The sequence below is a fragment of the Coenobita brevimanus genome, chromosome 62 (genome assembly GCF_032717465.1).
Source record: "Coenobita brevimanus isolate Jiangsu-jjx chromosome 62, ASM3271746v2, whole genome shotgun sequence".
Lineage (NCBI taxonomy): Eukaryota > Metazoa > Arthropoda > Malacostraca > Decapoda > Coenobitidae > Coenobita > Coenobita brevimanus.
The window spans coordinates 6,782,362-6,806,083 of NC_137015.1; the positions used below are offsets into that span (position 1 = coordinate 6,782,362).

General features: G+C 42.6%; 1 protein-coding gene across 1 annotated transcript in view; it reads right to left on the bottom strand.

Annotated features, from left to right (window-relative positions):
• The window catches only part of LOC145404105 (uncharacterized), a gene marked incomplete at its 5' end in the record, with an annotated part of 234,108 nt that overhangs the window by 24,350 nt on the left and 186,036 nt on the right, over window positions 1-23,722 (bottom strand). The window contains 4 exons of the mRNA XM_080275717.1: window positions 8,285-8,367; window positions 8,481-10,563; window positions 10,642-12,788; window positions 16,377-16,694. Coding sequence (XP_080131843.1) covers window positions 8,285-8,367; window positions 8,481-10,563; window positions 10,642-12,788; window positions 16,377-16,694 — 4,631 coding nt within the window. The remainder of the gene's footprint in view (window positions 1-8,284; window positions 8,368-8,480; window positions 10,564-10,641; window positions 12,789-16,376; window positions 16,695-23,722) is intronic.

Below are 23,722 nucleotides of genomic sequence, written 5' to 3' on the forward strand. Positions count from 1 at the left end.
GGAAGTGTTTAAGAAATGGAATCTAAGGTAAATGTCAGGAAGAGTAAAGTTATGGTCTTCAAGAGAAATGAAGTCTGAATGTACAGTGTGGTTGAAGGATGAGAAAAAGGAAACTGTGAGTGCATTTACATACCTGGGTAGTGTGATGAGTAAGGATGGAAGTTGGGAGGATGAAGCCCTTGAAAGGGTACAACAAGGAAGAAAGGTTACTGGTTCTTTGAAAGCAGTGATAAGAAATAGGGAAATGAGCATGGAAGTACACAAGTCACTGCCTAATAGTACTGTATTGTGATACCAACTCTAACATACGGAAGTGAAGCTTGGACCTCGTTGAAGGGACAGAAGTCAAGAGCGAGAGCAGTGGAAATGACTTATTTGAGAGAGGGGAGTTAAATGGAAAGACAGACTGACAAATGGGGAAGTGAAGGAGCACTGTAGTGTGTATGTGGATGTGATAGAATGCATTAGGAGAAATACACCAAAATGGAGAGCAAGAGACTGACAAGGAGAATGTATGTAAGTGAGGGTGAGGAGGGGGAAGAGGGAGAGCGAAACAGAGGGTGAGATGGAGGGATGGGATGAGAGATATATGAGAGTGGAGGGTGTGAGCTGGGAGGAAGGCAGTGAAATGGTGGGGGACAGGGCAACATGGAGACAATTTGTTTGTGGCCACCCCTTACAGGATTAAGGAGTCTGGCAATAGATAGATAGATGGATTCTTCCCCGTTCATTCATTCATCATCTAGGCTAATCCAGTGTTGCCTCTTAAGGCTCATAGAAGCTCGGGCCCAGTCCTGATATTTAGGATGAGTGACCACCTTCACTCATCCTTAAGTGGCATTACATGAGCAGTTAACCCCAACCACCCTTTGGATGGCTAACCCCTGCACTGTCTCAATCGGACTGGAGTGCCATAATTGCCCACTAAACCACCAGGCACCACAAGTTGGTCATATGGTCACCACCCAGTGCAGTAAATGGTTTCCTGGTGTACAAGAAACCACTGGGCTTGTCACTCAGTATAGAGTCATCTGCTGACAGGAGGAGGAGGAATGAATAAAGGAAGGAAAGACAGAAGAGGAAAGATGGAAAGAAGGAAGGAAGAGAGGAAAGATGGAAAGAAGGAAGGAAGAGAGGAAAGATGGAAAGAAGGAAGGAAGAGAGGAAAGGGCAGGCACCTGAGAGCAGCACTACACTGAGTGAGTGGATGGTAAGCAACCCCACCAACCACTTTCATGTTACATATTTTTTTCTAGTTAATAAGTGTCATAAATTTCTTGCATCTTGCTGATATGCTTTCTCACTTTCTTACAGCAAAAAAATATTTGATCCCAATATCTGCTGTCAAAGAAGTCCTGTTCAACACTAACCACACATTCCAGTTTAAGACTTAAGTTCTCTCACATTATTATTCCACAGCTGTCTTACCTACTACACTCAGAAAGCTTATTCCAAAACAACCCCCCACCTCCACCTTTTTGCTTTTACTCAGTCTGGTCACTACAAGAGAACAATCACAGCCTTTTTCAACTCCACTGGTAAAGTATGGTAAACTATTTCCAGTTTTGTAGAATAATACAGTATAAACAATCTAACACATGCTCTCTATTACATTTTATCATTTCTGCTACCTTCCCATCACTTCAAAATAATCAGGCTCCTCCACTGTCACTGACATATTCTCAGGCATCCCATTCCTACTCTGCTCAACACCACTTCCAAACATATTAACCACTGCATAATTTTGGTCATTCTCATTCATCAGTTTTACAAACAGCATCTGCATCTGTTACCATACTTCTCTTTCATCTGCCAGCATTCTTCCACTTTTTATCCCTTACATTCTTCCATATTCATTTATATATTGTGTAACTCATTACAGAAGTTGTCTACTTTCAAAGAATGTCATACAGTGTTCATATGTCTGTTATCACATTCATACAATGATCAAATGTCTATCACACTGATTTACTTTGTATTTTATAAATAATACACACAGTAATTATCAGACCATACTGTTAATATAAATTAGATATGAAAAATACCCAGGTGGCTCTACACTGACTGGCAAACCAAATGGTTTGCTGTAATCCAGGATGCCATTTAATATATCGGGCGGCAGCCTTAAGGTCAACAAATCGATGCCTGGTAGTCTAGCATATTAAGGCACTCTAACTGGACGTAGCCTGTTAAGGGGACTAAATCTGATGAGAGGTTGGGATGAACTGCTCTTGTTCTGCCACATAAGGAAGTTCAATTGGTCACTCTTGCCTTCAATGTTTGGACTCAGTAACCTAGCCCCACACCCCTACACTCCTGATAGGGTGATAAAGGACTGGATGATAGATGGATGGATTGATGGAAAATACTAGCAAAATTAATATCTAGTGAAGCTGTCTTTACAAAGGCAGTAACTGTGAAGAGAGAACAACACTGCAAAGTAAGCAATAGCATACCAGTATTTAAGGCACAGAATTTAATGTCCTTTGTAAGCAACGTTGGGTCTGGTTAGTACTTGGATGGGTGACCGCCTGGGAACACCAGATGCTGTTGGCATCCCTACGTGTCAAGTGGGGTTGGTGGAGGATTGGTGCCCCTCCCTGTAAAACAATTAACTCTAAGCCCTTGGCCACCCCGTCTGGGATACATGGCGTCTGGCAATGAATGAATGAATGTATTGCTTGATATGAATCCCTTTCAGTATGATGACAATAATACCAAAGAGGTTAATCCTTTCAGTCTGAAAACATCTATCTATCTATCTATCTATTGCCAGATGCCACAATCCCGTAAGGAGTGGCCATTTGAGAGTTATTTGTTTTACGGGGAGGGGTACTAACCCTCCACCAACTCACTTGTTGACACGTAGGGAGCACGTATGGTTTGGTTAAATATGGTTACCAACCAGCGTTGTAAATGGTTTCTTGGCTTACAGGAAACCATTTGGCTTGTCATTCATATGTAGAGCCACCTGTAAAGGAAGGAAAAGCAATAAGAAGTGACAGGAAAGATGGGAGAAATAGGAAGAGAGGAGTGCAGGCAATGAAAAAGAATGATAAAGGCTAAGGAAGAAGCAGGCAGCACTACATCAAGTGAGTGGATGATGGTTGCCACCACTTGTTTATTCCTGCATTCCTGGATTATTGCATTCAGGTTAAGACATATTTTTCTGACTGAAGGGGAGATAAAGACCCATCATCAACCTTTTAATATCTAGGTGGCCCTCTGAGATAATGAACACATAGGGAGATGGCAAGAATAAACTTAATACATAACTGGAGTGATGGGTTAAGATCGTTGTCACAGCACCACAAAGTTAGAAAACTGGTACAAAACACACAGCAAGTCTTGAGGCAGTAGGTGTTTGAAAGCAATGGTGTCCAACACTCACTTCATGGATACTAGCCAACAATGTCAGATTTCTAGTGAAGGCAGACTTAGGTCCAATAATAAATAAATTACCATATGAAAGTACTAGGCAGAAACCATGTCATAGTGTCCAAGACAGCAATCATTCAACATAGGTAGTCACTACCACATCCAATAAGATCTTCTATATAAGTGCATTTCTTGAAGCTTCCAGATAAATTGCGAAAGGTATTATTTAAAACACTGAGCAAATTCTGAAAAAAAAAAAAAAAAAAAAAAAAAAAAAAAAAAAAAAAAAACGTATAAACTAAACAAGTGTGGTTCAAATTACAGTATGTGCTTACTGATACCAAAAACATGTGGTTATGGACACCTGGAACTATAAAATCACATGAAACTATTCTATAGCTATCTTATCATGTACCATTTTGCCATTGTCCAGAATAGAGCACTGTTATCTTGACAATGTGAAATAATAATAAATCTCCAATTCAATACAATTATGAAATGATCCAGTAAATGTTTTGAGATATTTTGCAAAGGACTGAACTTAGTTTAATTACAGCTTATGCTAAGTACTTTTCTGGCTGTGGCTATCTAAAGAAATACCTACCCAAGACAGTATCATACTGATCATCTAATACATACTGCTACTGATATATTCATACTGCTTCACCAGGTAAGTGTTACTGGTTTGGATGACTTCAATTTTCCTGTTAGTAGTAAATGCCAATATACATTCATTGTACACTTTGTGATAATGAAGCAACAATACTGAAAATGTTACTTGAAAAAAATTTCAAATATAGTGCTAGTAGTATCAGGAGAAGTGCCATGGAATGCAAAAACCTTACTGCACATAAACTTGCAATACCTGTACAGTGATTTATCTGGTAGTAAAAGCCCACAACTTGGGTGCAAAAGTGCAAAACAACATACGAAATTATTTCACTTCAATATACAGTCATATTCTCACTGTCATTATCATTCTGAAGACCAAATATTTAATTTGCAAATGGTCAAGGTATATTTAAATGTTGTACTTTGAAACAACAAAGAATAAATTATGATGGGTTATTGCTGTTCTGGTGACTATGGAATAAAATATGTATTTACAGTACTTTGGCAGAAATGTTTGTCAATGATGGATAATTTAAAAATGACCATCAACTGGCTATCAAAGCGTCTGTGAAAAACTTGGCATTACTATATGTGGTGCATGTAGCACACTGCAATGTGGCACAAACAAGTGAGATGCAAGTGGTATAATATGGGCGTGATATGTGGTACCAATGTAAGGTGGTTGTGTTGTGTGATATGCAAGTGAAATGAAATTCACTTGTGTATCGTGTGATACAGGTACGATAAGCGTGGTGCCTTTGTTGTGTGATATGGGTATGACATGTGGTACGCTAGTGTGGTGGCTATGTTGTGTGATATGGGTATGACATGTGGTACAACTGTGTAGTGGCTATATTCTGTGATATAGGTATGACATGTGGTGACATGGTACAACTGTGTGGTGACTATGTTGTGTGATATGGGTACAACAGTGTGAAGGCTATGTTGTGCCATATGGGTATGACATATGGTGCAACTGTGTGGTGACTATGTTTTGTGATATGTGTATGATATGTGGTACAATTGGCATGTGTGCTGAAGGCGCCACAGTCTGGTGGCATTCTTCTGAATCTCACGGAGAAAATTATTTTGTGGATTTAAGCTGTAATATTTTTCTCCTTATATGAACGTTTTATGAACTAGCAATTTTTTTAAAGCCTATGTGGTTAATGTCATGGATATGTATCTGATATTTGAAAAATGAAAAAAATGAAAACAATATCTGCTTCCACTCTTTCCTAATACAACAGAATGCAGTCTTATGTTTAATAATACTGTAGTTTATAATAAATTAACACAAGGCAATAAAAAAAAAAAAGTGTTTCAGGCAAATATTGAAATGGTTGATAAACTTTTATTCCTGCTGCCAGGGAAATGGTCCAGTGATTTCGTGTTGCCCTCCACTCAACACCTCTTCAACCAGGGTTGCCAGGTTGGCTTTTATTATGCCAGATTCTTCAAATTAGGTTTTTTTGAAGTTGCTGGCTCCAAAATATAGCTGGCTGGATTTTTCTTGTAATATATATATATATATATATATATATATATATATATATATTGGCTTTTTCCCTAATATGCTCAAGGAGGAATACAGGATTAGATGATGACTATGACATGACTGTAATATACTTCGATAATTTCCATGTGATCCTTTATATTACTTTTAAAATCACAAACTCAGCTGTTACAAACTAACTTAGTATCCCATAAATTGAATTAAAGTGAAGTCCTACATCTTTCTATTGCATGAGTTTAAAAAGAAATTTCTAACTAGAAAAACATATTTAGTGAATACTGATCAGGCATTAAAGTTACATACCGGGTACCCATAGTTTTATATTATTTTTACAACAGGATATGGAAATTTTGGTGAAGGCTTGCCATTTTCCCAAGCAACAAAGTGCCCGGAACAAACAGCAAAATTTTGTTGTAATACTTTCAACAACTCGTTGACACTATATCTCCAATGGCATCCGAGGTTTCCTGTCATTCTTTCCTGGAAATCTGATTCATCCTTTCACATCGTGTTTGTAAGATGAAAATGATTTACAGTCTGCTATGGCACAAACAAAATTTGTCATCGTCAAGGATTCAGCGACAGTTCAGTGCACTCCAATCATCAGTTTATATTGCGTCATATGTCCGACAGGACAGCATCCCCCAGGGATGTCGATTGTTGAAATTACTGACACTGCTTTCATTGTTAACAGCAAAAAATTGAAATAGTCATGATTTTTTTAACCTAGTAATTTCTTTTAAACACGCAAGTCATGACTATTTTATATTCTTCCACAATAAGATTCTCTTACCAATTACTGGATTGCACTGGGCAAGACATACTGGTGACCCATATTATTCTGCCAAAGCAACCTTATTATAATGGTATGGATTGCACATAATATATACTTATATATACAACAATGTGAGTGCATTTAAGTACTTGGGTAATGTGATGAGTAAGGATGAAAGTTTAGAGGGTGAAGTAATTGAAAGGGTACAACAGGGAAGAAAGGTTGCTGGTTCTTTGAAAGCAGTGATAAGGAGCAAGGAAGTAAGCACAGAAGTAAAAAAAGTCACTGCATGACAGTATTGTGTTAAGTAATCTAATGTGAGGAAGTGAAATTTGGACCTTGTTGAAAGGACACAAGTCAAGAGTGAGAGCAGTGGATATGAGATATTTGAGAGGAGAATGTGGAGTTACATGGAAAGACAGATCGACAAACGAAGAAGTGAAGGAGCGCTGTGGTGTGGATGTGATAGGAAGCGTTAGGTGATATACACTGAGGTGGTTTGGCCATGTAGAGAGGATGGAGAGCAAAAGATTAACAATTAAAGTGTATGCGAGTGAGGTGGAAGGGAGGAGAGGGAGGGGGAGGCCAAGAATGAGATGGAGGGATGGAGTGGAGAGCTATATGTGAGAGGGGGGTGTGACTTGAAAGCAAGGCAGTGACGTGGCATTGGACAGGGCATCATGGAAAAGGTTTGTTTGTGGCCACCCCTTACGGGACTGAGGAATCTGGCAATACATAGACAATAATTAACGAGAGAATATTCAGTTTTCCTTGTTACGGAAGGTCTATCTATCGATCTACATGCCAGTCGCCTCAATCCTGTAAGAGATGGCTACAAACAAATCATCTCCATGTCGCTCTGTCCTACGCCATTTCACCACCCTGCTCCCAGCTCACCCCCCCCCCTCTCATATACCTCTCCACTCCATCCCTCCATCTCATCCTTGACGTCCCCCTCTCTCTTCCCCCCTCCACTTCACTCGCATACACTCTCCTCATTGGTCTCTCACTCTCCAGCCTCACCACATGGCCAAACCATCTCGATGTATTTTTCCTAATGCTTTCTATCACATCCACATCCACACCACAATGCTCTTTCACTTCCTCATTTGTCAGTCTCTCTCTCCACATAACTCCACATGCTCTTCTAAAATAATTCATTTCCATTGCTCTCACTCTTGACTTGTGTCCTTCCAACAATATCCAAACTTCACTTCCATACACTAAGGTTTGTAATCCAATACTGTCATGCAGCGACTTTTTTACTTCCACGCTCACTTCCCTCTTCCTTATCACTGCTTTCAAAGAACCCGCAACCTTTCTTCCCTGTTGTACCCTTGCCTTGCCCCGGGCTCCTACGCTTCTCATGGGGCAACGTAGGATTGGATGATGGATGGATGTACCCTTTCAAGCACTTCATCCTCTAAACTTCCATCCATACTCATCACATTACCCAAGTACTTAAACACATTCACATTTTCCATCTCCTCCTCATCCAACCTCACTGTACGTTCAGTGGCTTCATTTCTCTTCAAGACCATAATTTTACTCTTCCCAACATTCACCTTTAGATTCTGTTTCTTACACACTCTCTCAAACTCATTCACCAAGCCTTGCAGTTTCCCTTCATCTCAGCTAAACAATACAGTATCATCTGCAAACCACAGCACATGAAGTTTCCAAACACTACCCTCTCTCATTAGGGTTGCTCCAACAGCCACTGCCCTACCTTGTACCACTGCCTTTTTTTTTTTTTTTTTTTTTTTACAAAGCGTACAATACCAAAATATTCATAACTATTACCCCCTGACCTGCGTTTTGCTCCTCTCAGCGAGACTCAGAAGAATGCCACCAGACGGCAGCACCATCAGCACATGCGCCCATTGTGTGGTGGCTATATTGTGTGATGGGCATGACATATGGCACCATTGTGTGGTGGTTATGTTGTATGATATGGGTACGACATGTACTGGAATTGTCTGGTGGTTGTGTTGTGTAGTTACCTGGTGAAGCACCTGGGCTGGCCAGTAGTGGTGGCCTCGGTGCGGCCCCCACACCACCCCACGGCCACACGTCACCGCCTCCTCTGCAACACACCGGCACTGCAGTAAGTGGCACTGACCCCACATTCACTGCATCATCACTGCCACAGCCACTACATAAGCCAAGTTAAGGAAGACTGTGTGATGCCATCATTACCTGAAGTTGATGCACTGTGAGGCTCCTCAGGCAGGCTGCTCTTCTTTTGTGGAGAATGTGGTGCAAGGGGAGGGGGAGGGTCACTAGGAGGGGTGGCATCTTCATCATGGCGTGTTGTGGTTACCTCGGCACTCTGGTGGGAAGGTGAGGCTGGAATTGCAGCACTCACACAGTCAGAGCTGCTCACATCACTCTCTCCTAAGCCACCTGGGGTCTGTGTTGATACTGAGGAATGTGTTCCATTGTCATCTCCACTCTGTGTGGCAACTAGTGTGGTACGCTGCTGTACTATTGTTGTTTTATGCTGCACTACTGTGGTGTTACTGCTGCAGTTACTCCCACTTATTATCACAGGTTGAGCACCTACATATTCTGAAGTCACTACCACTGATGGTGTGGTTACCTGACCTACACACACTGCTTGTCCAGGGCTAACACTGGCCCCAGGTGTTTGGTAACTCCCAGGAGCAGCTGTCACTGGCAAAACATGTACACCTGTACCCCCAGCCAGTTGTGTTGATGCTGGGGAGGGTGAGATGTTAACCACCTTGGCACCACTGACAACTGCTGTTGTGTGGGGCCCTGTGGGCCGCACAGCCACCATGGCTGGCATGGCTCCAGCTGCTGGACCTGGAGTCAATGGACCCACCATGTTGCCTGAAGCACTTGCTGCTGGTGTCACTCCCACTATCTGACCACCAGACAACTGCAGCTGCACAGGGTATGACATTCCCGTATTAGGGTCTGTTGATATAAATGTACCATCAGCCAACTGGTTGATAACTACACCCTGAGGTGGTGCTGATCCTACAACAATAGCAGGAGGATTGTGTACTTGAACAGGCAAGTTAGGCAGAGTGTTTCCAACCATCTGAACCACATTGATGGCACCTGTCCCCTGAGCAGTTGCTGCCTGCAGCATCTGCCCACCTCCCACTTGACTGGTGACAGTAGCTACTTGTGCCATCTGTCCAGCAGCAGTCATGGTTCCCATTGCCCCATAAGGTGAAACTTGGGTCATATGTGGGCCATTCATTACCATGTGCTGAGGTACCTTGTTACCCATAATGATTGCAGGAACTAGTCCTTGTTGCTGCTGCTGTTGCTGTTGTGGTGATGACTGTGAGGTAGATGATCCTTGTGGTGTTGAGGTGTTGCGTCTCCTCTTTCTGCGCCGTCCTCCAGATGATCCCCCACTGGATGGGGTGTCAGAGCCAGGGGTGGAGCCAGGAGTAGAGTGTGGTGTAGGTGGGGTGGATCCTGAGCTGCACAGAGGTGTGGAAGCATTCCTTGATCTTGCTTCCTCCAAGGTCTCAGCAGGGAGGCCAGTGGTAACGACTTGTGCCACCTGGAGGTGAGGAGAAGACTGGGGTTGTCCTACAGGTGTTTGGTGCTGCTGCTGTTGATGGTGAGCACCCTCAACTGCCAATGTGGCAGGTACCAAGGACTGCCCTGCCATTATAGCACCTTGAGTGAGAGATGCAGGTCCAGTCAACATACCACCAGGGCTGTGTAACAGCCCTGCAGATGACTGAATAATATTCCCTCCATTCTGAATGATGACTGGGGCCTGCATTGTGGCAAAGGTGTTGACTAGTTGTACCACAGGTTGTACTGGCTGAAACTGTTGCAGTTGTGGTTGAAGCTGTGGTTGTAACTGAGGTTGCAAATGTTGCTGAAGAGATGGCTGTAACTGTGGCTGTAGCTGAGGCTGTATGTGTTGCTGCATAGGTGTTACCTGTTGCTGAACTTGGATCTGAGGCATGTTAGCTTGAACACCAACAACACCAGCGACCCCAGAAGATACTGCTACTCCTGGTGTTCCACCTGCCTTTGAGTTGAAGGGAGATGTAACTACAACCATGCTGGCTGGGGCAGTACCTCCACTACTAGTGACAAAAGCATTTGTCTGAGGAACTGGAGGTCCACTAACCAGAAGAGGTCCAGGAGCACGCACAAACCCCCCGGAAGCACCACCATACACAGTAACACTTGTGCTGATGGGCCCATTGTAGAGCCCAGGTGACATGGCCACTGGTTGTTGTTGTTGTTGTTGTTGTTGTTGTTGTTGCTGCTGCTGTTGCTGTTGTTGATGTTGTTGCTGCTGCTGCTGCTGCTGCTGTTGTTGTTGTTGTTGTTGTTGTTGTGAAAGAGGCTGGGCCTGTGACAGTGGAGCAGTGGGTAGTCGAGATAGCTGCTGCTGCTGTGGTTGTGGCTGTGGCTGTTGCTGCTGAAGTCCTACTGGAAGGGGTGCAAGGGATGATGGCACCGGGATGCTACTAACTATACTTTGTACCATTTCCAAGGGGGACTGAGTAACCCCAGCAACAGTGCTGACACCAGGTGGTCCAGGTGTTAATGGCTTATTGGCTGACATATTCTCACCACTGTTTCCAGTACTACTAATAATGTGCTGCTCTGGGGTGCTTCCACCACTGCTACAGTGCCTACCACTACCAGTATCTGATTCAACTTTTACACAGTCTTTCATGTTTGCTGTACCTGTTGATATTTTAATTACATCCGAAGATGTACTGGATTCACATTTTATTTTCTGTGTATTATCTTCACTTTTGTAACAGGGATTACTGTCTTTTTCTTTTAGGTGCAACTTGCCTACCTGGGTGGTAACAGGTATGGAATTTGTAATTTTGGTTACAGTGGTGAGAGCTGATGAGATGGCATATGTTACGGTGGTGGTATGCACAACACTACTTGACTCACCTTTAGCAATCATAGTTCTTTTGTTCAAATTTTCATTATCACTTTGGTTTGATGGTTCAGTTACAGATTCCAGCTGGTTGTTAAGCTTATCTTTAGGTAATGAGGTAACACTGTAAGTTTCACTTGTGGCACAGCTCTGGTGACTGGGTTTGACACTGGCTGGGTTAGTTACTGGACATGAAAACGTTGGTGTAGTAGTTCTGGTGACATTTGTATGAGTCGACTGAGAAGGAAGGACGGTGGGTGTGGTCATAACTGTGTTTGTTGTCTGAGTAGATGCTTTACTGACTCTTGCTGGAAGGGGAACATTACTGGGCAAGGGAACAACAGCAGGTGAACTTGAAATCTGGCTCGTAAGTGATGCACTGCAATTTCCTAAAGAAATTGTTCCTGGCTGAGTTTGTGGCTGCTGCTGCTGTTGAGACATGTACTGTAGGGGTGCTGCCTGGGTCTGAGATGCAGGAAGTGGTGCTGCTGGTCTGGGGGAGATACCTGGTGCCTGAGGGGAGAACTGCCCCATGCCACCCCCAGCCATGGTGTTATTCAGTAAAGCTGTCTGCTGGGCAAGGTATCCACTAGGGTCATCCATAAAAGAAGGCCCGGAAGCAGGAGGGCCAGGTCCTCCTTGCCCACCTACAGCCGGCCCTGCACTCTCATTATGTAGACTACGAACATCAACATTGGGGCAGGGTGATGATCGCTCCACAGTATTCTTGAAGCGCTTCTTTGCTCGTCCTCCACCTTTACTACGCCGTTTATCTCCCTCCTCCCAGTAAGGTGTACTTGCTGGTGTTTGCTCAGAAGAGTTCTGTGATGTGGGCAATGTTCCAGGAGTCAGAACGCGTGGAGGCATCATCCCAGAATTTGGCATTCGACACATCATGTTGTTCATGAATGTTCCCGGATGTGATGCAACTCCTCTCAAGCCTGTCATCATGTGAGGACCAGGCCCTACCATGGGCTGGGGTGGTGGTGGTGGAGCCTTCTGTGCTTGTTGCTGTGACTGTCCTTGGTCTGCAAGCACTCCTTGGGGCTGCTTTTGCTGTTGTGGTTGATTTTGTTGTTGCTGTGTTGGTTGATGGGTTTGATGTTGTTGTTGCTGTGATTGCAGCTGCTGTTGATGATGTGCTTGTTGCTGCTGCTGAAGTTGCTGCTGCTGTTGTTGCTGAGACAGTACTTGATGCTGCTGTTGTTGCTGTGAAAGGGTATTTGGCCCTTGGGGTCTTCCACATCGATACACTGAAGGATCTGCTGGCCGACACATATTTGGCCGCACCATCTCACCAAATCCAGGTCCCATGTTTGGCCTCATGGGATGCATGGCAGGGTTCATGTTGGACCCCACCATGGCATTCATATTAGGGGGCATGTTAACCTGGTAGTGATGGTGGGTGTCGCAGCAAGAGTGAGAGGTGGGTGGGCAGTGCTGCTGAGGGTAGTGGTGGCCACAACCCTGGATAGCGTTCATTACACCAGGCCGAGGGCCATATCCACCACTCCCTGGCATCCCTCCCATCCCACCCATCATTCCCCAGCTCTGAAAGGAAATAAAATGGTTCAGTTTCAGTTCAAGGCATGACACTTCTAATTTAAAAATCAGTCAATATATTACTAATTACAGATGTACACAACATAAGATACCACATTAAAGCATTTTATCATGACTAAATTAATTTACGAATAAATACAAATGCAAATAGAGTGTAAGAGTGATTACCATAAACTGGGATAACTCGGCCTCGGGCCAAATTCGGACATTATTGAAATAAAGTTATTTAAATTATTATTAATGAATAAACACATTGGAAATCTGTTTGCACTCAATTGTTTGTAATTCTTTACTGTACTTTTATGTATAAGGATCTTTAATATAACACATGACACATACCAAATATATACTAAAATGCAGACATATGTAAAAAGAATAAAATTCGTATCACTGGCAAACTTTCTCTGGCAGAAATGTTGAGGAGTAGATGCAGGGAAAGTCTTCGGTGCCCAGATGTACTTCCATGAGTAGTGTGAAAGTGTAAAGTAAGTAACTGGCATTATCTTCTCAATTAATCTCTTAATTGGGCACTTAATGAAAATTTCTAAAATGTTAATGTAAGCTGGAGTCAATTCAGACATTGGGGTCAATTTGGACAGGGGGAGTATGAACAAAAAAATTACCTTTTTTACAATGTACTATTGCCTACAATTTGCCAGATGTGGATGTTGTGTGGAACTGGGTTTATATGTGTCATTTATAGGTATACTCTGGAGTTGTTATGGCACTACCTGTTTACGCAAGGACACCCAATGACTCGAACATATAAGAAAAGAACTGATGGAGATCGAAGTCCTTTTTAGTGAAAAAGCAAACAAGAAAACGGTGAAGCCAAATAATCATGACAAATATCATCTTTACCTAACTTTCCATTAGTCTTCCAAAAGAAATTATTAGTCGGAAATGATTGTTAGGTATACACAGAACTATGCTCTGTAGCTGGATTTATATTATCTACAGGTGTTCTAATATGTTTTATTTAAACCAAAGAAAAAATTAAACTGCTATTGTGTTCATATCTCATTACAGTCATTAGCTTATTTGTCAGGGAGTGAAATATTTTTGTAATGGAAGGAGAAATTTTTTTTTTAGAGCCCCAGAACATCCGAAATGGCCCCACATATGGCCAAAACTAAACTGGGAACCCAGGATGGTCATCTGCATTCATTTTCTATTTATGTACGAATTTATACAGTGTGTCTGAATTCACCAAAGTCTGAGTACCAATTCAGACACTCGTTATATTTGATATAATTACAGTATGTACAAAACATTTTAAATTTTTTACTGCTATGATTTGATACCCTAGTGGACCAGTCCCACAAACAATACTTAAGATCTTGGACTGAACTAAAAACTAGATTACATGACACAAAAAACTGAAAAAATCGCCCAAATTACCCCAGTTTACGGTATAATTTTCATGTATCATTTCTGTGTTAAAATATTAATCATTATGTTATCAATACTCGTTCAGATACTGAACTGTAATTAAAATATACTGTATATACATTAATATATGTTGCCAATACTCATTCAGATACCATACTATACAGTATTTGAATTAACATGGTATACGTTAATACAATATATCTTGCTAATGGATAGATAGACCGAATACTGATTCAGATACTGTACTGAATTATATATACTGTACTGTACAATATTCAAATACATAAAGCATAGAAAAAGTTAAGAATCACCATCTAATGCATACCAATGGTGTCTGCAGGATATTTCACAAGTGTGGGGAGTCCGTGCTGCACCTAAGACACCGATTACAAAGCTAAATGGGGGAAAATGTAGGCTAGCTTTATTTTATTCAGCCTGTTACAAAAGAACTGCCTTACACAAATACTGTTACTGGCCGCTGCCCGACCACTAATACGTGAGTTTGACCACGTGAAGTGATTGTGTGACGCCGTCTTATTTTGGCTGACCCTGGCTCAGGTTACCAGTATTGATTCAGCTGTGGCTCACTTAGGAGCATGGCAAATCAGCAATGATAAGGATTGACCCATGTTGAATTACAAGGAAAGAAAGCAGGCAGAGCTGAATCCAAGTGATGAGGACCACTCCCATTGAATGCAGCAGCCAACCCCAGCTGAATAACCTGATGTAACCATCCTCTTGAAGAGATTACTGGAAACAAATATAACTCTGCTGTTCAGTTAGGTCTGTAAAAAAAGTGGCTACTGGGATACAGTACATAAAGAGTGGCTACAGGTGGAACAGTACTTCTCTCTTAACTTCAGCCTCCTCCAAGTCTATCTCTTAGCTTACTAATATAGTGTAAGAACTACTCCAAGACATCGAATCACAGGTCCAGAATTTGTATTTAACCTGTACACGGCAGCCTAGTTCACAAGAAATTAATGAAAATTTACCCATAACAGTTCCACTGCTACATTAGCTGAATTACTGATTTCCTTGGTGCTGGAGAGGGATGCCTTCTTATGGTGGCGGAATATAACTGGGTGGCTCAACTGCCTGGTTATATAAATATCCCTCACACACAGTACCAGTACTTCCCTATCCCCCCAAAAAGGAGGATGGTGGGCTGCAGAAGAGAAAATTCTATCTGCAGTCCATCAGCTTCATATTTAAGATGAACCTGGGGCTACAACAACCACATTTACCAGTTTCCTCAAACTTACAGAAATTGTCTGATAACCTCTGGTTTAAACTAAGAAGTGCCTTACCTTGGTGACCTGCGAAATGCCATTTTTCCTCTTTGAATAGTGAATGGAAGGAAAGTAATGTAATGATGGAAAGTAAAGTAGGAGAGGAAAGGAAAGTAAGGACAAACAGACGAGTAAGGAGCACGAGTAAAGTAAGCTCGTGTTACGAATATGGCCCCTTTCTGACATGATTACTGTATTGGCATTAAGCCCATGGAAGGAAAAAAATAAATAAAATTAATCCCACTGCTACTCAAAGAACCGATATTCTACATCCCCTAATTTAGAGTACCAATTGTATGGAAAAATATAATACAGTACTGTACTCTGAAATATCCCTGGCTTATAACAAGGACTGCCTGTAGTCTGAGAGAGAGACAAGGAGACTAAAACAAACAAGCCAAGGATGAGTGGTAGAGTATCGGAGGAAATGGGTAAGGTAATGGAAAAACAAACAGATTATTTCAGCCAGTTACTACATGTGGGGTGCTGCAGACAGATGCCTTCAGTGGTGGTACCAAAATTACCAGGTGACTCCACTGCCTGGTCATACAAACATCCCTCAATTCCCTCCCTTTCCTCTAACAGAGGGATGGTGGGCTGCAGAAGTTCTGAAGTCCACCAGGTTCACATTTCTGATGAACAACTTCAAGAAATTTTGTGTTCCTAACTTAGTAAGCTTTTACTGGAAGAAAGTTAAGTGAATAAGCAAAGTTCAGAATTATGTGGAATAAAACTTTTGACCTACATTACTCTTTAATCAACAGAATATGAGAAAAAATTATAATCAAATGCTCTATCACTCTACTGCTCAAACAACCAATGATGAATCAGATTAAGGAAACTCGTTGCAATATCAGTCATGTAAAAAAAATAATAATACAGTAATAATACTACAACAAAGTAAAAAATAAAAATAAAAAAGCTACAAAATTACTAAACCAACCTGCTGCTGCTGTTGGAATGCATGCTGTTGCTGTTGTTGCTGAGTGAAGTGTTGCATCTGTGAAGGTGTTGGTGCTCCCCGTGGCATTTGTGCTGGTGTTCCCCGCATCATCTGTGCCTGTGTGGGGAGCCTGGGCATGTGCACGGGTGGATGTGGGCCACAAGTCATCTGTGTTGGGGTGGCAATTCCACGGGCCATCTGTGCTGGACTGGGGGTTCTCTGGGCCATCTGGGCAGGGGTTGGGCAACGTGGGATTGGACCAGGAGCATCCACATTCCCTGATGTTTTCCGCTTCCGCTTCTTACGTCCATCCTCTGAAATATTGCATAAAGAACTGTAACTCCTTTTCCATTTTTTCATCCACCCTCTGACATACATAAAGGATAACTTCAATTGCATGTAAAATATTATCTTTGATTTACTGAGCAAAACACAAAGACATAGTAACCGTCAATTTCGGTGTCGCTGTGATTGGAAAAAAGGAAAAAAATTACATGTGCAATTCACTAAATATTAAAAAACAAAATAAATTCAATCAATTCTTAAAAACGCATTCAGGAAAAAAAGAAAAACAAACATGAAGGGTTCTATCTATCTATCTATCTATTGCCAGACGACTCAATCCTGCAAGGGGTACCCACAAACAAGTCACCTCCATATCCCCCTGTCCAATGCCATTTAATTGCCCTGCTCCCAGCTCACACCCCCCTCTCTCCTATACCTCTCCATTCCATCCCTCCATCTCATCCTCGGCCTCCCCCTCCCTCTCCCCCCCTCCACCTCACTCGCATACACCCTCCTCTTCTGTCTCTCACTCCACATCCTCTCCACATGGCCAAACCACCTCAATGTATTTCTCCTAATGCTTTCTATCACATCCACATCCACACCACAATGCTCTTTCACTTCCTCATTTGTCAGCCTGTCTCTCAATGTAACTCCACATGCTTCTCCAAAATAATTCATTTCCACTGCTCTCACTCTTGACTTGTGTCCATCCAATAAGGTCCATGCTTCACTTCCATACGTTAAGAGTTGGTATCACAATACTGTCATTCAGCGACTTTTTTACTTCCATGCTCACTTTCCTGTTCCTTATCACTGCTTTAAAAGAACCAGCAACTTTTCTTCCCTCTTGTACCCTTTCAAGCACTTCATTTTCTAAACTTTCATCCTTACTCAACATACTACCCAGGTATGTAAAAATGAACTCACAATTTCCATTTCCTTCTCACCCAGTCTCACTGTACATTCAGTGACTTCATTTCTCTTGAAGACCATAACTTTACTCTTCCCTACATTCACCTTCATATTCCATTTCTACACACTCTCTCAAACTCATTCACCAAGCCTTGCAGTTCCTCTCCATCTTCACTTAACAATACAGTATCATCTGCAAACAACAATATAGGGAGTTTCCAAACACTGCCCTCTCTCATTGGGGCTGCTCCAACATCCACTGCCTTACCTTGTTGCTAATCTTTTATAACCCCATCCATATATACATTGAACAACCATGGAGTCATGACACTTTCCTGTTTCAATCCAACATTCAAACAGAAAAATTCATTCAGTTCGCTGTTCAAACACACTGCAGCCTTAGCACCCTCATACATACTCTTCACAGCATTCAACAACTTTCCATTTATGCCATATATTCTTAAAACTTTCCACATTCCTTCTCTATCCACCCTGTCATATGCTTTCTCCTAATCCATGAAGGCTCCATACAAATTCTTTCCCTTCTCTAGAAACGTTTCCACTAAAGATCTAAGAGTATCTGATCTACACACCCTCTTCCCTTCCTAAAACCTCACTGTTTTTCTCCAACTAATTCCTATGTTATTTCCCTTACTCTGTCAATAAGTATCCTACCATATACTTTGCCTATTACACTAAGAAGACAAATGCCCCTATGATTACCACACAAGAAAGGTTCTGGAAAAAAAAAAAATCAAAATAATGTGGTCCCCTGTCTTGCCAACTATGAATGGTAACAATTCATTGTGAATACGATAAACAACAAGTCTGACACTGATATTCTCTCCCTTCAGGTACACTTAATAATTTTCTTCTCTCCTTTCAGGTACATTTAATCATTTTTTTCATCTCAACCTACTTTTCTCTACCTCAAAGGAGCATCAACCATTCTCCACAAAGATCCCAGTACAGTAGGCGGCAATGCACAGAATCACACCTACATAATTCAAAAGTACGCTTACAGAACTTCACAAACAACTATTTAAGACTAATTACACCTGTTTACTGAATCTGGATCCACACTCATATGATCAATACCCCGTCTTAACTGAACTTTTTTTTTTTTTTTAACTCGAACATTAGGAAAAGTGCAAAGTCTTCCAAAATTTCCTCTTCAGTGGAAAATTATCACTGGTTATATTTGTTTCTGAAGGAAGGACTACAATGGATGAGTGCAGACTCTTCCAACGTTTCATGTTGTCTCTGCAAAAATAAGCTTTGGTTCTGAGAGGGCAATATGACTGACAGGTTTGTCTGTGAATCTGGCGCCTGTGTCATCATCAACATCAGTACAGTACAACCATAATCATAATCATCATTCACTACCACCACCACCATCACACAAGCACTACCATTTCCACCACCAATTCCAACACTGCTGTTATCATCATCACCATCATCATCATCAGTGCTGCCTGTACCATAATAACCACTGCTGCCTGTACCATAATCACCATCATCATGATCATCATCAACGTCGCTACCACCATCACCACCAAAACACACACACACACACACACACACACACACACACACATAATACACACACCACTCAAGCTCTTTACAGTTTCAAACCTTCAGTGAAGATTGGTGGCAGCATAATTGTAAAATCAATAGAGGTCTTCTAGCTCGTGAGGCGGTAAGGAAGTAAGGCGGCTGGAAGGAAGGAAGGAAAGAAAGAAGAAAGAATAGATGAAAGGAAGAAGGGATGGAAGGAGGGAATGAATGAAGAAAGAAAGGAAGGAATGAAGGAAGAATGGAAAGAAAGAATGACAAAAAAGGAAAGAAAGAATGACAAAAAAGAAAAGAAACTGCAAGGACGAACTGGCTGCAATGGTGGCGGGCAGAAAGGCGGGAGTGATGGACGTAATGAAGGAAGATGAAAACAGGGAAGGGAAGAATAGAAAAGGAGAGTAGCTAAGGCGGCTGAGAGAGCGGAAGGCAGGCAAGGAATAAAAATGAAGGAAATGAGGGAAGGAAAATAATGACGTGAGAAAGGATATGAATAAAAGATAAGAAGGAAAGCAGCAGACGAGAAGCCAGACAGAGAATGACAATGAAGACGGGAAAATGGAAGTGGGGGAAAAGAAAGTGAATGAAAATAATGAACGCAAAGGAAGGAAAGGAAGCAAGGCAGGCAATACAAGAGGAGAGATAACTACTTTAACTGAGAGAGTGAGAGGAGCCACCTACTATCAAGTACCGTACAGCCTACTTAAATTACGAACGTTACTGGTGTGTTTTATCTACAACAAAACACACCACGGCTTAAATCAATTCAAACGTAATGGGGTGTGAAAAAAGAAAAAATTCTCTTTTTAAGCTGCTTGAGTGTTACGGATCTGACAGCCCTGAGTGTAACAGAACTTTTGATCACAACTGTACCCCACGATCAGCTTATACCAAGAGGAACAAACAGTATCATCATCATCATCATCATCTCCATAATCCTCCTCTTCCTCATCATCATCGCTACCACCACCACCATCATAATCTTCCTCCTCCTCATTATTATTATCACCACAACCACCACCGCTACCATCACCCAAATATCCATGTTCAAACTGGGTGGGGTAACTGATGCAAACTGGGGTAACTGATGCAAACTAAGTACGTGGGCTTGAGGAGAAATAATAATATTTAAATTACGTCCAGTTATTGACCAAGGACCATTAAAAGGCAAAGCAAATGTGATATTTAAATATATAATGGCGTTTGGAATAAGGTAGGTTGATGGAAGAGAGAGGAGGTACAATGAGGGGGAGAAAATGGAGGATGGGAAGGGAGATGAGGAAGAAGAAAAATTAAGGGAAGGAGACAGGAGGAGGAAGAGGGTAAATGGAGGAGAGGAAGGAAAAGGGAAGGAAGGAATGGGATAGGAGGAGAGGAGAGAGAAAAGGGAGGCAGGAAAGGGAAAGAGTAAAGAAGAAACACAGGGGGAAGGAAGGATAGGACAAGAAGGAAAAAGGGAAGCGTGGAAGGAACGGGAGTGGGAGAGAGGATAAGAGGAAAGGGAAAAAGGAGGAAAGGAAAGGAAAAAGGAAAGAAGAAGAAAAAGAGAGAAAATTGGTGATGTAAAGAGACAATGGGAAAAGGAATGGAAGGAAAAAGAGAGGAGTGGAATGGAAAGGAAGAGGGAGGATGGAGAGGAAGGAGGGAAGAGATGAAAGGGAGTGAAAGAAAAGGAGGGAAAGGAAGGAATGGAAAATGAGAGGAAACAGGGAAGGAAAGGAAAAAGCGGGAACTAATGAAAGGAAGACAGGGAAGCGTAAAGAGAGGGAGAGAGAGCGAGTGAGGGATGGAGAGAAAAAGTGAGCAAGACAACAATGGAGAGAGAGAGAGAGAGAGAGAGAGAGAGAGAGAGAGAGAGAGAGAGAGAGAGAGTGTGCAGAGAAAGAGAGCGAGGCAAGCAGGAATGGAAAGAAAGGGAGGGAGGGAGGGAGGTGAGAGAGTGAGCAAGACAATGGAGAGAGAGAGGGAGAGAGAGCGAGGCAAGTAGGTCCTAGAGTTGAGCTAAAGGTGAAGACTCCTTGCTGCATGCCGGAGTGAGAGCCACCACCACCAGCTCTCTCTCTCTCTCTCTCTCTCAACACACCATCATCATTATTTCCCCGCTTTCTTACACACACACACACACACACACACACACACACACACACACACACACACACACACACACACACACGTAGTCACAGTGAATTCAGCCCTTCAGTCCAACGACCTTTTAACATTTCATTCGTTGCCATCAATACTACACCTCAGCTTTGACTGGCAGGGCTAAAAATATTCCCCATTTTAAAAGGCTCCATTAAAAACCAAGTCTTCCCCATTTAAAAGGCTCCATTATAAACCACATCCATTAACACAATACAATGACGTTTTTCTTTGTCCCATGTGGGGTTAAAAATAAGGTTCCAGGCGGTGTGTGAGAAATAGTTGAAATAATAATAATAATAATAATAATAATAATAATAATAATAATAAACATGTCCCACAGAGTCAATCCCTTTTTAACGTGACACCGTCCGGATTGAACGTGGTGAATGTTTTTGGCGTATCCGACAGAGCCAGGATTCCAGGGGCTTGAATGATGAGTGAATGGAAGCGTGGCTCATTGGATTGGGTAAATCTGTGCTGTCTGGATATTGCTACTCCTCACCTTGCCCTAGGGTGGGAAAGGAGGTACAGATGATGATAATGATGATGATGATGATGATAACAATAATAATAATAATAATAATGATAATAATAATAACAACAATAATAATAACAATAATAATAATAATAATAATAATGGTCTTCATGATGGCCTTCAGGAGACGATTTCAAGGGTCTCTGAGAAATGAGTCAAACTTCAGGAACTAGACAAACGAGTGGGTGAGAAAGGCACGTCTGAATTGATGAAACTAACCCACTAACGCACCTGAAGTTTGACGTGATGAAGGTAACCCAATAACGCAACTAAAGCAAATGTAATAATATGGTAACGATGAAGTGTTTGATAAGTGATAAAGGAATTAGTAGAAAAAAAAAAAAGTGGGTTTGGGTAATGATTTTATGGAAGTGTAGCCTAAAATGGGGAAGAAAACGAGAGAGAGAGAGAGAGAGAGAGAGAGAGAGAGAGAGAGAATGGTGCATTGGAAAGAGCACAAGACAGTATAAAAGAAGAAAAAAGGATGAGGACAAAGAGGAGGAGGAAAGGAGGGAGAAAGAGGACAAGAACAGCGTAGCAGGGGAGGAGGGGAGGAGGAGGGTAATGCTGTGGGGAGGGGGAGACGAGAGCAGATCCAGGAGAGGAGGAGAGTGGGATGGGGGGGAGGGAAGAGGAAGAGAGCAAGAAGAGAATGACAGGAGCGTGCGGGGGAGGGGGGGAGGGTTGGAAGGGAGAGCGGGAGATTCAGGCAGAGGAGGGAGGGAAGAAGGGTGGGTAGTAGGAGGGAGGGGAAGAAGGGACAAGAAGAGCAGATACAGGAAGAGAGGAGAGTGAGGAAGGAGGGCGAGGGAAGAGGAGGAGAAGACAGAGGGAAGGGGTGATATGGGGGTGGGGGAGAAAGCGAGGGGGAGGGGTAAGGAGGGTCTAGAGGAAAGGGAGAGGAAGGAGGGTGAGGGAAAGGGTAGGGAGAATGGGAAGAGGGTGAAGGGGGAGGAGGTGAAAGGGGGAAGAGGATGAAAGGAAGACGGGGATGGGGAGGATGGGAAGAAGGGAAGGGGAGGTAGGAAAGAGTAGGGGGGAAGGAGGGAGGAGGGGAACGGGGGAAGGGAAAGGAAGATGGGAGGGGGAAGAGGGGAAAACGGGGAGGGGAGAAACGAAGGAGAGGAGGAAGGAGGGGAAAAGGAAGGGGGTTAAGGTTGAGGGGACAAGAGGAAATCCAGGAAGAGAAGGGAAGGGGGAGGAAGTGGGGGTGGGGGAGGTAAGGGTGGTTGATGAGAAAACTTTAGTTATCTGAATGTGATGAGGATCAGAACCAACCATCCAACCCCCACCATCCTGACGCGGGGATTGTGTGCTGTGTGGTGATGAGGGTGGGTAGTGTAGACATGATGGTGTGTGGTGCTGTATGCTGTAGTGATGGTGCGTTGTGTTTTGGTGTAGTGATGGTGCGTTGTGTTTTGGTGATGATGGTGTGTGGTGTTCTGTGGTGTGGTGATGGTGCGTTGTGTTGTGGTGATGATGGTGTGGAGCAGTCGTGATGATGTGTGATGTGTGGTGACTGATGATGTGTGGTGTAGTGAGGATGGTGTTTTGTGCTGGGTGGTGATGGTGTGTTGTGTTGTGTGGTAATGGTGTGTTATGTGTGGTGTAGTGAGGATGGTGTGTGGTGTGGTGCTGTGTAGCTATGATGGTACTGCATGTGGTACTGTGTGGTATGGGGCACCGTGTGATGTCGTGATGTGTGGTGTTCAATACTGTAGTATTCTGGTGTGTGATGACTGGTATTCTCAGTGTGTGTGGTACTATTGAACTGCAGTTACGGTGTTGTGTGATGTGATGTATGATGATGTATTACGCTGCGGTGCAATGGCGCTGTGGTATTCCTAGTATGTGGTGTAGTATGTTGTGGTATTATAAGATTCTTGTGGG